Below are 16407 nucleotides of genomic sequence, written 5' to 3'. Positions count from 1 at the left end.
GAGGAAGTACCCAGGGTCCCGGCGAGGGCTTTTACAGTCCATGGCTATTTGAGCTAACTCAAGTATGTCTACCCATGCTGCAGCCACACCTCTGAGTTCAGTGTGGACAGTGGCCCAGCTTTTTAAAGGCATTTAGATGTTGCTTTGCTCACTCTTGCAATGCCTAACTGATTTAGGAGCCTGTCTCATTTCCACCCAAGTGCCTAATTCCTTTTGAAAATTAGACTGCAGCTCCTAAATAGCTTTAAAAATCTGGGCTGGTATGTCTACCTGTAGCAATGTTTGTATACTCCCTAGAGTGGAGGCAGGTATACTGGTATAAAATTGCTTTATACCAGATAGCTTATACCCTTTCCTACATGGGGATAAGCTGTATCTGCATGAACACCGTTATACCGATATTATTATGCTCACACGAGGGAGTTGTACCACTTTGACTCTACCAAGCATATCTCAAAAGGTATAAATGTGTATGTAGATGAGGCTTAAGGAGCTAATATACCATGAACAGCCCTACGCCTAACCAGGGGGAGAAGAAATTGTAGAGCGGTCTAACTTGGTGTTTCTCAGTGATTGGGCCGATGCCAGGCCCTGAGATCTCCCTGGCACAGTTAGCAAGCCAGTCCCCGGTATCCAAAAGGGTTGAGAAACATTGGCCTAACTGATAGAAGAGGGAAGCGGTCCTAAAAGGTGCCTGTCGCCGCACTGCGAGTGAGACAGCTGGTTGAAAAAATGCCAGTTATTTTTTAACGGGCAGGTAGGAAAAAACTGGTTGTGTTGTTTTTTGTTTCTCCCCAAATTTCCCACAAAACAGGTTTGGTTTTCAAAAGCTGGTTTCGGTTTTAAAAAAAAAAACAAACTCAGTTCTCAGCGAAAGGTCAAAGATCAAATGGCCCCACCCCCCAATTTTGTAGAGTTAAACAAAAATGTTAAGCAAAAATTTGTTTGGTTTTTAGTTTCTGGGGCATGCGTGGGTGGGGGGGGGGGGGGGGGTTGGAAAAAAACCTGGAAAACGTTGACCAAAATGGAAAACTTCTGCTCTAATTTGGTTGTAAAACCATTTTGATGAAAAACTTGGAGCAGCTCGGAGGAGAAATCAAGAGTGGATGTTTTAAAGAGGCGCTCTAGTTCAAGCAGGAATTAATTCCAGGCAGTTCTCTGGCCTGTGTTATACTGGAGGTCAGAGTAGATGATTACAGTGGTCCCTGCTGGCCTTAGACGCTGAACTTCAAGCGTGTGCCAAGGGCCAAGCACAATGCCAGTGCCCCAGTTAAATCCCCTTTGAGCCCTAAATCAACCCTCTGTGCCCTGCACCCAGACAGATATAAATGGGGTTCAGCTGGGGGGTTCTGGGGGAGTTGCATTCCTCCCCCCTCAGCTGGGTGGGGTTCAGGGGGTGCTGCAACTAGCCTCCCCCCTTTAGCTGGGAGGAGCATTGCTGTGATGCCAGGAGGTCAGTAGAATAAAGGGATAAAAATGGAAGGATTCCCCCAGAGCAGCGGGAGGGGAGGCTGCACAAGAAAGCAGGAGGAGAAGCATTAAACACTGTGCACAAGGGAACAAAAGGTCAGCGCGAGAGCCAGAGAGAAAAAGCAAAGGGTAATTTATTGACATGACAGACGAAGCCTAACGTACTCAATTAACTCCACGTCTCGGCATGCACCACAGAGGGCGAACGGTGCAAACAGATGGAGATTTCCAGGGAAGGAAGAATGGTCCCTGGAGTGATCTCAAAGGAGTGAAGGGAGGCGGGACACGCAGGGGCTTGGCTCACCCTAGCTGCACTAAGGAGGAAGCTGCGGGGGAGGAATAAATGTAGAGAGGTGTAGGACTGAATCACCTGAATAGGAAAGAGGAGGCCTGGCTGTTGAAGGGAGAATGGATGGCTCAGGAGATTGGTCATGGGTTACAAAGGCTTTTCCTTCTAGATCACCCTATTGATCCAGTTCAGCTCTGACCAGAAGTCATTGCTTGGGGACTATCAGAAGATGATGTGGGTAAGAACCCTTCCAGAGGAACCGATGCACCCATCAGAACTGGCACCTTTCCTGGTAGTCTCAGAAGGAAGGCAGAGGACTAAGTGAGGTGGGGTCCCTCCAGGGCACGGTTGAGGGGCATGAATAGCTTGGCGTGGGTTCTGGGGATAAAGAATACATGCTTTTCAGCAGGCCACGTCCATCGCCCCAATGAGCATGATTCTGTGGGAGCGCTGCAATGTGCTTCTGAAATGGATTGATCCAGCCCTCCTGGAACTGTGGGATAGTTTAGACCTGGAGCCAAACTTCACGGCTTGGGCTCATCTCTGGTCAGAGGCAGAAGTTGAATTGCCAAAACGTGGAGCGAGGGGCTCTGCCTTGTATTCCTCTGGGGTTGACTGAAAGGACCAAGTCCTGGAGAGGCCATGAGAGAGGCTGTCCTTAAGGGATTCCTAGCCCAGATAGGCAGACTTTGTCTCCCATGGTGTCTGCTTGTTCATATCACAACCCACCACCACATTCCCATCGTGCCACTAAGGCCTGTGTGGTTGCCACTAATGCAAAAGGTTATTTGTGTGGTGTGATGCCAATGGATGGGCAAGTGAATCTGAACCTTATCTGGAGGCCAGGCCTTTCTAAGAGAGGTACCCTTAGATAACAGCATCATAGGAAGCCACATAAGGGCCTACTTTTCCATGAGTCCCATGTCATGCTCTCCTATCTGCTGGTCAGACCAGCAACCCCTATTCCCTGCCTATGGTCCTATGTGGCCTTCCTGGCTCCTTGCTTGGAACGTTGCACTTCAGCTTCACCTCCTAGCTTCCCAGTCTGCGCTAGGGGTTAGCTAGACATCACGGAGCTTCATATACAGGTGAAGGAGGGGGTCACCCCCGTTGTAGGAAGGACACAGGCAGGAGATTGCCCAGGATTCATTTGGGGCATAAAGGGGGGCAAAGCTAAATCCCAAGAAAGGAGGACGGTAGATGGGCCCTACACACAGTACCTCACATGCACTGCAAATAGAATTAGCTCCGAGCCCATGGACACCAGGCGTGGATCCTGTCACCCTGCCCTAGTTGCTTTAAATAGCTTCACTTGCATCTCTGAAGCAGAACTTGGGAGCACCAGGGCCAAGGCTGCTACATCACCAAGCGGAAAGCGATGCTCAGCAATCTGTAAATATGCAGTGTTTATAATCACACAAAATATAGGGCTTCTGGCAATGCATAATTCAGCAGGGCTGAGGCTGCGTGGGGAGCAAGATAGCAGGAGATAAGCACCTCTCCCTGGACATCCTCAGACAGAAAGAACAGTCCCTTATCCATTAATGCCTCAGGCAGGGGATGGCAACAGCTTCTGCCAGAACAGCCTTATTGTTGCATGAACAAGGCACTATTGTGAGAGAAATTTACGTCTCCCTCTCTGTGCTGGAGGAACATGGATTTGGCAGCTGAGAGCACGCAGCTTTGTGCTGCCTTCTGGCTGATCGATCCCCGCCCCTTTGGAATGCCCGCTGATCGATCCCCGCCCCTTTGGAATGCCCGCTGATCGATCCCCGCCCCTTTGGAATGCCCAGCAGCCGATGAGGATGGTCCATCCATCCACTAGGCTTTATAGCCATGGGTGACACTCCACTCGGGGGTAGCAAGGAAGGGAGGGCCTGCATGCTTCTCTTTCACAGGCGTTTTGTGAAGGGACCGACAGGCAGCCAGTCCTGACAGTCGCACAGCTTTTGAACAGAAAGAGCAACGTGGAGCTAATTCACAGCGAACTTTCTCACACTCATTCCACAAGGGAAAACAACTGGAAAGCAGCCTGATCCACTGGGGCATCCAGGCTCAGTTTCACACGTGCATCACAAGGGGAAGCGCAATCTGGATGCTGATGCTCTGACCATTGGTGGGAACCTACTTTCTGGAATATCCTCTTGGGGAGGAAGAACTGGCCAGCCTGGAACCTGCACCGACAGACCCTTGCTCCAAGTTCGCTCAGCTCCCTTTCAGATACAGGGACCCTTTCAACGGCCAAGATACCAAGACTTGTAACAGCCCAGTGCTGCTGTCACTTAACGCCAGAGTAAATCCATTGTCTTCAGTGGAGTTACTCGTGGAAATTGTCCTACTGGCTCAGGTCCAAGTCCATCCACCCTAGTGTCCTATCTCCAAGAATGGCCAGTATCAGATGTTTACTCTATGGTAGTGGAGAATCAAGCTCAAAGATTCAAGTTTATCCTTAGTAGGACCCAACTGAGAGGAGTGAAGTTACACCATTTATACATTTGACTCCCTCTCAGAGAAACCAGTTTAACCTTTATAAACCGGCATCAACTTTGCATCATCCACATCAGCCCAACTGCTCCTGTGTCCTGGGTGTTTTCTCAAGTTCTTTGTCTCTGGTGGTTGGGGCTTTTAGCCTTCCTGCCAGCAATATCTACTTGCCTCAGGTGTAAGGCAATCAAACATGTTCACTTTCCTTCCATCAGCATTGCCACATCTTCCTCCTCCCCGGTGATGTAGGATTATTTGGAATTCTTATAATTCTCTGGTGCCTTTCACCTCCAACCTTCATGAATAAAGCTTCACAACTCCTCTTTGAAGTAGCAAAATATTGTCAAATGCATTTTATAGACAGGGAAACTGAGGCACATTATGTGACTTGCCCGAATAGTCACTCAAGGATGCACTGCCACTGGTAAAAGTAGAATTCAGGGCCTGCTAGAATCTCTGCTCCAACCACTAGCCTATACTGTGACGCCTCTCTCTCTCTGCATCACTGTTCTATTTGCGGTGCAATTTACCGTTGCTCATTTATCTATTAGAAATCAGCCCTTAATCCAAGTGCCTAATCAATAAGCTACGGCAAACAGCAACTGATCATTAATGAACTAATAAGCCGTCCTTGGTTTGTTTGTTTTTAGGTATTGCCAATAATTTCATTACACCACTTAACTGCAGGTGTCATTAGGTGAAGCGACTTTAAGCGAAATCTAGATAAGATAATAACAGCCTAGTGAAATCATGATGGACAATGCTGAAAAAGACTCGAATGATGGCATTCAAGCAAATTGCATCCCAGCCTCAATGTAATAGGCTGTAATATACTGATCTCCCAGACATACTGGAACTCTTCCATAAAGATATTAACCCACAGCTAAGAAGCTGCCACTATAATTGTCTTTATCTCTTTGGTAACAATCACTGAAGAGTCACCCCGTCATTTTCATGCACTGACCAGGGGCGTGGGGGTGGCACCATGAATAAATAGGTTTCTTTCATCGCTAGTTTCAGTGATTCATTCAAACCTTTGTGGTCTGCAAAGCAGTGATCCAAAAGAGTGTCCTTTGCCATTTCCTCCATTCCTAGCTCCTTTTGCTTTATTCCCAAATATCATAACCGTGAAAGGGGATGATTCATTGTATGAAAATGTCTCACTACAGGAAGAATTACTATAGTTTCTTCTAACTGTATTTTTATACTCTGTAGTCAAGATTTTGCAATTTCTCCTGTATAGAGTGCTGTCCCAATCTATCTATCAAAACATAGTTCATATTGTATGGAATCCTAAATCTCTACCCATTTCCATAGTGTCAGGGACACCTCCTGCTTCCTCAGTCCATTAGAGCAGCTGCCATGTAAACATGGGTGATTCCTCTTTTGTTAGGAATTGTGGGTTGCATCCCTGTGCAGTGAGAGAGGTGCCCAATGGTGCCAGTTTGTATGGCTCACAAGAGGAGCCCAGGCTGCAAGCGATCAGGTCTGTACAGCTTTGTGGTTCTGCCGTGGATTGGATTCTTGTGTCGGCAGGCAAAGATGGAATGTCTCCTATGTTTGTTTCCTGGGACTTGCTCCTCTCTGATCCTTTGACAGAAACTTGTATTTCTAGCATCACCTTTGAGCTGCGCTTGTGTACAGGGCAACAGCATTCTGGATGCCCTGATACAACTTTACAAGGGGTTGGATTGGGCACTGGTAATTAGTATTTCTCTGTTTTTTTTCTTGAACAAATGCAGTGTTAGCGGCTGCTGAATGGTGGCATTTAAAAGCAGGGCATATTTTCACCCCATGTGTCATGCACAAAACACTAACTGTTCTGTAGGGAAAGCTCTTGAAAAGCCCCAGCTGTTCCACAAATGTCTTTTTATGACCCTAAACTGTATATGTAGCATGCCTCACCCACACTGAACTGGTTCCCTACAGACCGAGATGATGCAGGGAGGAACGCATAGCCATGGAATGAGGGCCTGACATTGGGTGGGCTGGGGGTTATGCCAGGGCATCTCAATCCTAACTTGCAGTATCCCCTTCTATTATCAGCCTGGACCACCCCCAGCTCTGCCAATACATTCACTGCTGATCTATGGTATGCCCTGATACTCCAGTCTTAGGACCACCCCACGACAAGCACCACCAGTCTCGATCTATAGCTCCTTCGGCTGTTCCATCCTGACCTCCCAACCCTACCCAAACTCAGCTCAGCCAATGACTCTCTATGCTAATGTGAAATACCACTGGCTATTCCAGTTCTGGGCTGCCACTCAGGTCTGCCAACATGCCTCAGGCCTTCTGGTTAGCAAAACCTAGTATCCTAGTCTTTGCCTTTCCTGGGCAAAGAGCTGTCCTGGCCCAGTCATTCTGTGATGTGGATGAATGGCCACTCTAGACCAGAAAAGGAAATGTAATGGATTTGATCTCACTCTAGTTCAAATAAAATGCGTACAGTCTAGATTGCCAGAGGTGAAAGCTTAATATGTTCACTGACAAAAACGTTCAGTGAGTTCATTAGGCAGCGGCAAGCACTATAAATCTAGCAAACAAGCTCGTTCAGAACCATGGACAGATCATGCACTAATAATGCCATCGAGAATCTAGCAATCAAGGTGAATTTAGTGCTGTTGGAAAGTACCTAATTAACAGACCTGGAGACTGGTGCAGGATTTCCCCACAGTGCCCTGCCAACGTGGATATAAAGGGGAACAAACTTTTAGGAACTAGGCTTCTCCCCTTGCCCTCCAACGTCAATCGCAAATCATATAGCCCATCAAACAGCCTAAGAACATAAGTAACTTTGATCACTTCCCCCGAGTCAGATTTGAACCCATCCTCTAGAGGTGAAAGAGGACTTAACCCTGAGATAGTCCCTGATCCTGAGGCTTACCCAGGGTGAGGTAGCTGGAGATGCTGGTGAGAGGAGTTGTGTTGATGTCGTTTAGTCTGACCTCCTGTAGAACAACAGGCCATAGGACCTCCTGGTATTAATTCCTGTTTGGACTAAAGCAGTGGCTCTCAGACTTTTTTTTTACTGGTGACCCCTTTCACAGAGAGAGCCTCTGAGTGCGAACCCCCCCCCCGCTTATAAATTAAAAATACTTTTAAATATATTTAACATCATTATAAATGCTGGAGGCAAAGCAGGGTTTGGGGTGGAGGTTGACAGCTCACGACCCCCCCATGTAATAACCTTGCGACCCCCTGATGGGGTCCCGGCCCCCAGTTTGAGAACCCCTAGACTAGAGCAAGCTTTTATTTGTAAGGGAGCAAGCCAGAGAAGCCTGAGAGGTTAAAGAAGGGGGTGGTGGGGGTTGGGGAAGGTTAGGAACCGGGATGAGATGAGCTTGAGGGGGCAGGTGGAGGAGAAACACAGTCACCGAGCAGTTAGGTGACTCCCGCTTGTCACAGTGAGTCAGCAGCAGAACCAGGAATAAATCCCAGATCCCTTGAGTCCCAGGCCTGGGCATTAACACTAAAGCATGTGCCTGCTATAATTATCTGCTGCTTATTCCACCAGGGTGCAGTGAGGCTGCTGCTGGGAAAACCCGTTATGCCTGTAATATCACCCATCCCAAAGCAACGGTAACTGCAGAATTGGAATCACATTAACTTGTACAGCAGGCCCCAGGGATGCTCGAAATAGAAGAGTACAATGGTGCTGGGGTTTTGGGCCACCAGCCATGTTTGCAGAAGCAGGCGTGATATGGCATTAGGAGCAGTGACCAAGTCCAGCAAAGCCTGGGCAAAGACCCCAGTAGCAGAAGGCCTGGCCTGGTCACGGTAGTGCCCTTGCCTATGAGATGGCAGAAAAGCTGGAGAGACACCCCTAGGGCTGTGCCAATGGGGCCTTCTGCGCCTGAGCTTTGACCGATTCCTGTGTGCCTGTTGCAGGAGTGGGCGGATGCGTGCTGCAGGGGGCTCCGGAGTGTCCACGCCTACATCCTAGTCTATGACATCTGTTGCTTTGACAGCTTTGAGTACATCAAAACTATTCGCCAACAGATCCTAGAAACGAGGTAAGTGCCTGCTTGCCTTACCCCTGGCCTGGGCCCAGCTGAGCTGGGGAAAGACCCCGCTCACAAAGCTAAAGTCACCTCTCCATTGTGCATCCTCTCCGGGAATATATTGGGGGCAGAGAGGAAGATGGAGAGTAAGATGGAGCTCCCTGGCTGAGCTCAACACTCTCCAGCAGTCTCCTGGTTACCTTCAGTGCCGATAGTCCTAGGGACTGAAATCTTCCAACAGGTGCAGGCTAGAATTAGGCACCTTCCATCTGCACTAAATTCACTCAAGCATCCTAGAAAAGCAAAGGGCAACAAACAGCTCAGAAGGGAGCTCTGCAAGCTGCCCATGAGATATTAAGAGCCACGGTGGGGCCAAGTCTAGTCTTTGGCAAAGCAGCGTTGGGTTTCTTACCAGTATTTGTAAGCTGTGCTTGCTGTGACGAGATAGGTGAGTGACAGGGCAGTTTGCTACAGCAGGTCTGACTTGCATCTAGCTGCATGACTTTGACAAATCATACCCCTCCATGCAGAACAAGGTTCCCTGCTGACAGCCCGACAGGAGCCGCCAGTCTGTGCCCCCCACGTTACACAAGGGAGGCTTCGGATTGCCATCCTCTGCCACTGGGACAGGCCCAGCCAGGGCCTGAGGATGGGGAGGGATCCCCAGGAGACAGAAATGTTAGTAGGAAGATAAAATAGTGTGCTAGTGGGAAGCAGAAGAGCTATCGTAGGAAATTGGAAGGGGGTAATGGGTTGGAGGTTAAGGGACTGTGGCCTTCATGCCAATGAAAGAAATTGACGTGTTTCCGTCTCTGCCCTTCTTCTCTGCAGGGTCATCGGCACCACAGAGACCCCCATCATCATTGTGGGCAACAAGCGGGATCTGCAGAGGGGTCGGGTCATTCCCCGCTGGAACGTCTCCAACCTGGTGAAGAAGACCTGGAAGTGCGGCTACATCGAGTGCTCCGCCAAGTACAACTGGCACATCCTACTGCTCTTCAGCGAGCTGCTCAAGAGTGTGGGCTGCGCCCGCTGCAAGCACGTCCACACCACCATCCGCTTCCAGGGGGCACTGCGCAGGAACCGATGCACCATTATGTGAGGCCCTGCTCTCCACCCCCTGCTCCCACAACTGCCCCCAGAGACCCTTTTGTAAAGCGGAGGGGTGGGCGCAGGAGGACGCGAGCAACTCTCTTGACAAAGGAAGAGGTGTCAGGGAGGGTGCCCAGCTCTCCTGGATGAAGCCTCGGAGTGAGCCTCCTTCATCCCTGCCTGTCCCCAGCGCATAGACGGCATGGCCTGTAGATTCAAGGAGGCAGCGTCTTGCTCCAAAGTGCAAAAGGCTTCTAGGCACCTTCCTCTCCTCCTGCCTCCGCACTGGATCATGGACTGGATGATGCAGTGTCCAGCGAAGAAGGGAGAGGGGCACCTTAGAGAGAGCAGGGGTGGGTGAAGTATCACTGGTTACCATGCAGTTGGGGGGGGGGGCAGTCTCCTGCCATCCCAGAGCAAGGCAAGACTGCTGTCAAGCTGCCACTTGGTTATTACTTGATGATGACCTAGTCTTGACAAATGACAGATTTGTATGGGTAGCCATCTGTAATGCCAACTGCCTACCACGAGGCATGGCGTGGCATCCCCTGCTGCCTTGGTAACCAGAGACGTCTTCACTGCAAACAGGGATACAAAGACCCAATCAGCCTTAAATCAACAGGTCCTTCGCCCTCGTGCCAGGAGAGTAACATGGCATCAGGGAAGCTGAATCCTCCCTTGTTTTGCCCATTGGATCTGGAGCTTCTTCCCTTCCAGGGACAGAACAGCCTGATAGCAGAGGCATGGCTGAAATGGAATTTTTTATTTTTTTATTTCGGGACAGAATTTTCAGATGGTTCCAAAAAAAAAAAAAAAAATCACTCCCCCACCCCTAAAACTGGCCGTTCCTCTCCCGTTTCCTTCCTGTGTTGTGTTTCTACAAGCTCCAAACCTTTTTTTAAATATCTCAACAGCGTGAGCACATGTCTGAGGCTTGCCTTTCTTGGCATGGGCTTGTCGGTGTGTTCATTCTCACATGTGTGCACGAAGAGCCCCTCCCCCCCCTTCTGCTGACAAGACACCCAGGTTTGGCAGTTAGCTGTATCATTTTTGTTCTTCCTTCTAAATGGATTTTTTTCCCCCAGCTGGCATTTTGGCACTAGGTTTAAAGCAAAATGATCCTGAAATTCTAGTGTTAGGAGTCTGGCAGGGACAGTGGAACTCTCTGACTGTACCAGATTTGCTGGACAGGTACTGAAGTTCTACCTCTTGTTGCTGGAGCTGACCACTGTCAGTTTTGTACAGATTTAAAAATGATCATCAATGAAACAAAACTAGACAATGGCCTCCTTGAAGGATAACAAAAATACTGTATAGCCATGTACCTAGTGTTTGAGAAAGATCCTACAGCTAATATAAACAAGATGCTTTTCATGCTCCTCTGTGTAAAGGGGCATAAGCATAAATAAGTATCAGGACTGACCGTTTATAAATTGATCTGACCCAAACGCACCTACATCTTATGGTCATGGCAGGAGAGATCAATGAACTTCAGTTAGAAACACCTGTTTTCTACAGTTGTTTTACCATAATTGACCTGCTAAATTCACCCTGACTTAAGGCTACTTTGCAAAGATTGACTGACATTTCAGATGTCAACATCTCAGTTTATATGCAAGTATGTACAGTTTCCTAATAGGCAAGGCTATCTCCTTAAACTGTTTAAAAGGGCTGATCAGTAGCTGCAGTGGATCTCAGCTTCATTCCTTCCCACTGAAAGCAGCTTAGTACACACACACACACACAAAAAAAAAAAGCCACGGGCTGTTGTAATAGAACAAATGAAACCTGAGAGGGAGAGTTCTGTGTTCAGGCTTTACTAGAAGGAGATGCTGTAATACTTTATACACTGTTATACTTTCTGGGTTCTTCTATTACTTTGTCCTAGACAATCCTTTCCCTAAACATAACGCATGTCAGAAACCCTGGGGCCATCCAATGGCAGACTCTTGAATTACATTATGTCAAGGCAGTCAAGTTGTTTAAAGATCTGCAAAGAAATGAGAAATTGGGTTTGTGCCTCCCTTCACACACACCTTTTTCTTTTGGCTAATTTATGCTTGATAAAAGAGGTCTGCATTTTTTTTAAAAAAAGTTATTTTCTGCTTGTGTTTTATACTTTAGAAATATAGGTCTTGTCTGCCCTGTTTTTCCCCTCTAACTTGCTCAACCACATGAGAAACACTTGGGAGAAAAGATTTCTTGGTTAAAGTTTAAGGGAGGAGGAAGCTCCCAATCCATACCTGAGACCAACAAGTTCTTCAGTAAAACCAGACCTGCCGCTTCTAAGGTTAAAAAATGTTGAAGCCTTCCTTCTCTATAATAAAACAAAAAGCCCAATACTTTCCCAGTGGTAGGTCCCATTTCACAGTGATGCTATTACTATCTTGGTGACACTTTTTATTAAGACATTTATAAAAAAAATAAACTCTAACTAAAGTTTCATTTTTATGACCAAATCCCTGGAATCTTGCTGTCAGGGTTTATATGATCACCAAAGTCACTTGCTGGAATACAAACAATATTGAGAGCACTTTGCAATGTGAGAGGCTGCGATTTAGCGGTCTAATTACCACCACCACTAAAGAGAAGAGCATGGTTTTGGAGTGGTGGGTGAAATTCTGTGGCCTGCGTTGTGCAGGAGGTCAGACTAGATGATCATAATGGTACCTTCTGACCTAAATATCTATGAATCGCTAAGTCATTGTCCGCTGTGCTGAAATTGTGGACCGTGCACAGTTAGGTTTGCAAAATGGAATGCTAGAGAGAGAACTGAAACAAATTGATGGCTACCCAGGTACTTACACCATAGCCACTTGGAACTTCACAGTAACTTTCCTCCTGCTTCAAAAACACAGGCCTCTATCACTTGAGCTAAAGGCAAATCTAGTATCACACACAGCTGAGTCCATCCAGTAAAGGGCAGTCGTACATATTCCCAGCAATCCATACATTATTCTGTGAATGGTCAGTTGTAAATTCTAGGCTTATGATTCTACTGAGACGTTTGGAGGACTTGGTCATGGTTTGTGACATCAGTAGAACCTTGTGCTGGAATTGTAATTCTAGAATTAACTGTGGCTTGTTATTTATCCTGTACACTGCACGTACTACAACGTAATAACATGCTTTGCTACAGGGGGTTCTAATGTCATCTCTTTGGTATTAACACGTTATGTCCATATTCTTGTTCTCTAGCCAGATTTATCCCTTAAACATTTTTAATAAGCAAACTCATTTGTAAATGCCAATAATAAAGCGTTTATAAATGTGCTATAAAGTAAAAATATCACGTATTAAGCCAATACATAGATTACTATAACCCTGTACCCTGCAGTTTATAACAGAAATTGGTCTAACAAAAGATATTACCTCACCCCCACCTTGTTTTTCTAATATCCTGGGACCAACACAGCTCCAACAACACTGCAAACGGTTTCTAACACACTTAGTTGTAGGTTTTCTAGCGCTGATTAAGTATTTTGAAAAATGTTATAAATGTAATTATCATATTCTACAGTGACTCAGAGAAAATTATATTAGTAATAAGAAGACTTATTTATATAGCAATTTTCAGCTTCAGAGTGAACTACAGCTACAAACACTGAATCCTCGCACTAGTGCGGTGGGGTGTCGTTATTTTACAGGTGGGGAAATAAGGTAGCAAGCTCAAGTGATTTGCCTAAAGCAACAGAAAGAGCTAGTGGCAGTACTGGAATTTAAATTGAAGAATTCCAGGCTTCCAAGCCCATGGTCAGATCCCCAGGCAATATTGGTTGGTGTCAGCATTGGGCTGTGAAGCCACAAAACAGGAGGGAGAAGATGACAAGCACAATAGCATTTATAACTAAGCTCTTAATAAATATTGTAATAACTAATCACATACTTATTTATGCATTAACCTATTTCTAAAAATACCCTTAATACAAAGTGTTACCATTCTCTTTCTTTAAACGAGGTTCTAAGAAGGAACATTTCCCCATATATATTTTTACACACACAACTGTGCTTCCTTGGCAGGAAAATTGTTCCCAAATATTCCTGGTGAGCGTCTTCCCTGGGAGGGCTCAGAAGAGAGCCACATTTCTCTCTGCACTGTGTACCTGTTATTCATTGTTCTACATTGGAGGAAATATACAGACAGTGACTTGAAAGCCTCTAATTAGGAGTCTCTCTCTATTCCCTCCCATCCCTGCCCCCAGATGTTCTTCATCTGATCTGTTTAGTTTGGGGGTTTCTTGGACTTGGTTGTCCACTATTTCTTGTTGGAGATTCCCAATGTGTCTGTAAAGCCTGTAACACACTACAACCCCGTTATCTGAAATCAGATTAAAATGGGGTGCATTTCCCCTTCTTCTGTACCTACGTCTCTGTCATTTTCCTGCGATGTCTGATTGCTTTCTTATATCCACACTCCTCACCGTCACCAAGTGACCAGCATGAGCAGCTCTGCTTCTAGAAATATAGGAATTGCCAGACTGGATCAGAACCGAAGTCCAGCTAGTCTAAAATCCTATCTCTGATAGTGGCCAGCACCAGTTGCTTCTGAAGATGCAAAAAGCCCCGCAGTAGCAGATGTGGGATAATCTGCCCCTCCACCCACCTTCCATTAGCTCTGATCCTGGTCTCTACTAGATGAGGTTGGCTTAAGTCCTGATACATGAGGTTTAATATCCCTCCCCACATTTTGTGTGTCATTAATTATGTTAACTCTGACTAGTTTGATACCCCTAGAAAGATCCAATCAACTTCTCATGAACTTTCCAAAACCCAGCAACTTCCTATAGCTTTGTTTTTCTTTTAAATAATCTCATTCCAGCGCCTCAATCTCAGCAATTCCTGACTAAGTCAAATTAATTATATGGGTGGTTTTTTCCTTTTGACCAGTAATCAATCTAATGTTGAATCCACCAGGTTAGATTTAAAAATAAAGCACAGATCCTTTAGCTGGTTACATTGAAGCTGCAGTGGCTTGAAATCAAACTAAAAGCATAGCAATTTACAGCATATCATCACTGCTATTTTAACTTGAACTAACTAACCCAAGTTGAGAACGGTTTGTTTGTTTGTTTGTTCCCCTTGCACTGTAGACATACCCTGTGTGGTGGAGGAACTGAGCTAAAAGAATAGTTTTACACTGAATGAAGATTGTACCTTATTTACTCAGCAGAAATTATTTCGGTCTGGTTTCAATCATACCCAAGAGGAAGGATAGTGGCGTTTTGCCTGGTAAAGCACAGCTGGCTTGACACCTTGACATTTATTTCTCGCTCTCTCTCTCAAAAAGGTCAGTTTTACAAAGCTGAAAACAATTATGAGCCAGCTCAGCTGGGAGGAAGAATTCAATCAGAAAAATCTGAATGATAATTGGGATTTAAGAACTCTTTTACGAGCTGCCCAAAAAGCCATAAACCTACAATCAAGTAAGAAGGCGGTATAGGCTGTGAGGGTCATGCAGCACAAAAAACACACTGTGTGTAAAGGCAAAAGGACTTTATGAGCCTGATTCTGCACTGCTACAGCCAGCTTGGATGGTCATTTGCAGCTGGATAAGGGGATGCTGTTGCTGGTGTTTTACAGCAACTGTGCACAGCTGCAAATGGGATGAGATGGGGGGGCGGGGGGAATCAGACCCACTGGTTTTTGTCTTGACCTGATTTCCAGCTGGATGTGAAGGGCCCTTTGCCCTGTGATGCCCCTCCATACCACAGAGCATAGCCTTGCGAGAATTTGAAAACGCTAGCTGAAAACACTAGCAACCCCCAGCCTGGAGGCAATGATCACATGCAGGAATAGTGAGCACACAGCTCCACTCTGGAGAACCTGAGGGAAGATGGGCCCTGAAGAGAATTTTAAAATGAAGATAGGGAAACCTAGGGGGACAAAATTCCCCCACCCAGACTGCAGCCTGGACCTATTTCCTTAACCCAACCAGGCGAGATCTCCCAATAGCTAGGCCTGGAGCCTGTGAACAATGGCCTGGTTAATAGTAGCAGTTGTTAGATGCATTACAAGTTGGGTATAACTGGCACTAATTGAGGCAGAGGGTCCCTGGGCCATGCCAGCCCAGCCCTTCACCTACATGAAACGCTCCCTCGCCACCTGAGCTGATTGAAGACCCTGTTGTATTGAAGACCCCATTGTGAGGCCCTTACAAGGTTGGAACACTAGATGAAGGGTGACGGAACATCAGTGATGTCTCTGTAATCCTGTGTTGCTACTTAGGGACGAGTCCTCTAGAATATAAAAGAGAATGGACACCTTTCTGTAGGTTTTTAATGAACCATCCCATAGAATTTAATAGAGAATTCTATCCTCCAGTGTTTGGGAAAAAAGGAGGTCATTTAATTTTAGATTTTTTTAGAGTAATTTCTGAAGGATCCTCTTAATTTGCTGGGTGGTGTAAGCCCCAGTTGGCCAATTTAGGAGAGGCCACTATGGCTCTGATCCAAAGTCAATGGACAGACTTCCATCCACTTTATTGGGTTTTGGCTTAAGCCGTAGGTGCTGGAGCTCAGAACACAGTGATGCCCAATCCCTTTCCTACTCACTCTAATCACCTCACTTAATTGAACTGCCCAAATGTCTTTCCTAACTGCCATGAAACCTGCAGGGCCCCCACGTTCCACCTGACAACTTACCCCACATCCCACCCCATCATCACTACCACCAACTGCCATGGAACCTGCAGGGCCCCCACGTTCCACCTGACAACTTATCCTCCACTACCATTGCCAGGTGTCTGGTTTTCGACCAGAACATCTGGTCAAAAAGGGAACCTGGCAGCATCCAGTCAGAAAAGTCCACTTGGCCACAGCAGACAGCAATGCCTGCCCTTTGGCCGGGGGGTGCACTGGGCCAGGGTACCCCTCCTTGGTGGGGGGCAGGAGGAACAATCATGTATCCCCTGGGGTGGGAGATGCACAGATGGCTGGGGAGCGTGGAGCAATGCCAAGCACCCAGCATCTTGCTCCAGCTAACTTGGGCGGTGCTGCCCCTGGGGTGGGGGGAGGAGAGAGGAGCCCCCCATGGAGCACAGGACACAGCCCCAAAGAATGGGTCTTCACC

General features: G+C 46.8%; 1 protein-coding gene across 2 annotated transcripts in view; it reads left to right on the top strand.

Annotated features, from left to right (window-relative positions):
- RASL10B (RAS like family 10 member B) overlaps positions 1 to 14285 on the top strand; it is a 28556-nt gene extending 14271 nt beyond the window's left edge. For both annotated transcript variants that reach the window (XM_037880735.2, XM_043531306.1), the window contains exons 3-4: positions 8135 to 8259; positions 9079 to 14285. In XM_037880735.2, the coding sequence (XP_037736663.1) occupies positions 8135 to 8259; positions 9079 to 9349 (396 nt within the window). In that variant the 3' untranslated portion in view covers positions 9350 to 14285. The remainder of the gene's footprint in view (positions 1 to 8134; positions 8260 to 9078) is intronic.
- Positions 14286 to 16407: the final 2122 nt, after the last annotated feature.

This window comes from Chelonia mydas, chromosome 17 (genome assembly GCF_015237465.2).
Source record: "Chelonia mydas isolate rCheMyd1 chromosome 17, rCheMyd1.pri.v2, whole genome shotgun sequence".
Taxonomy (NCBI): Eukaryota; Metazoa; Chordata; order Testudines; family Cheloniidae; genus Chelonia; species Chelonia mydas.
The sequence above is the reverse complement of the archived record's forward strand: the minus strand, read 5'-3'. Positions and strand labels throughout refer to the sequence as shown.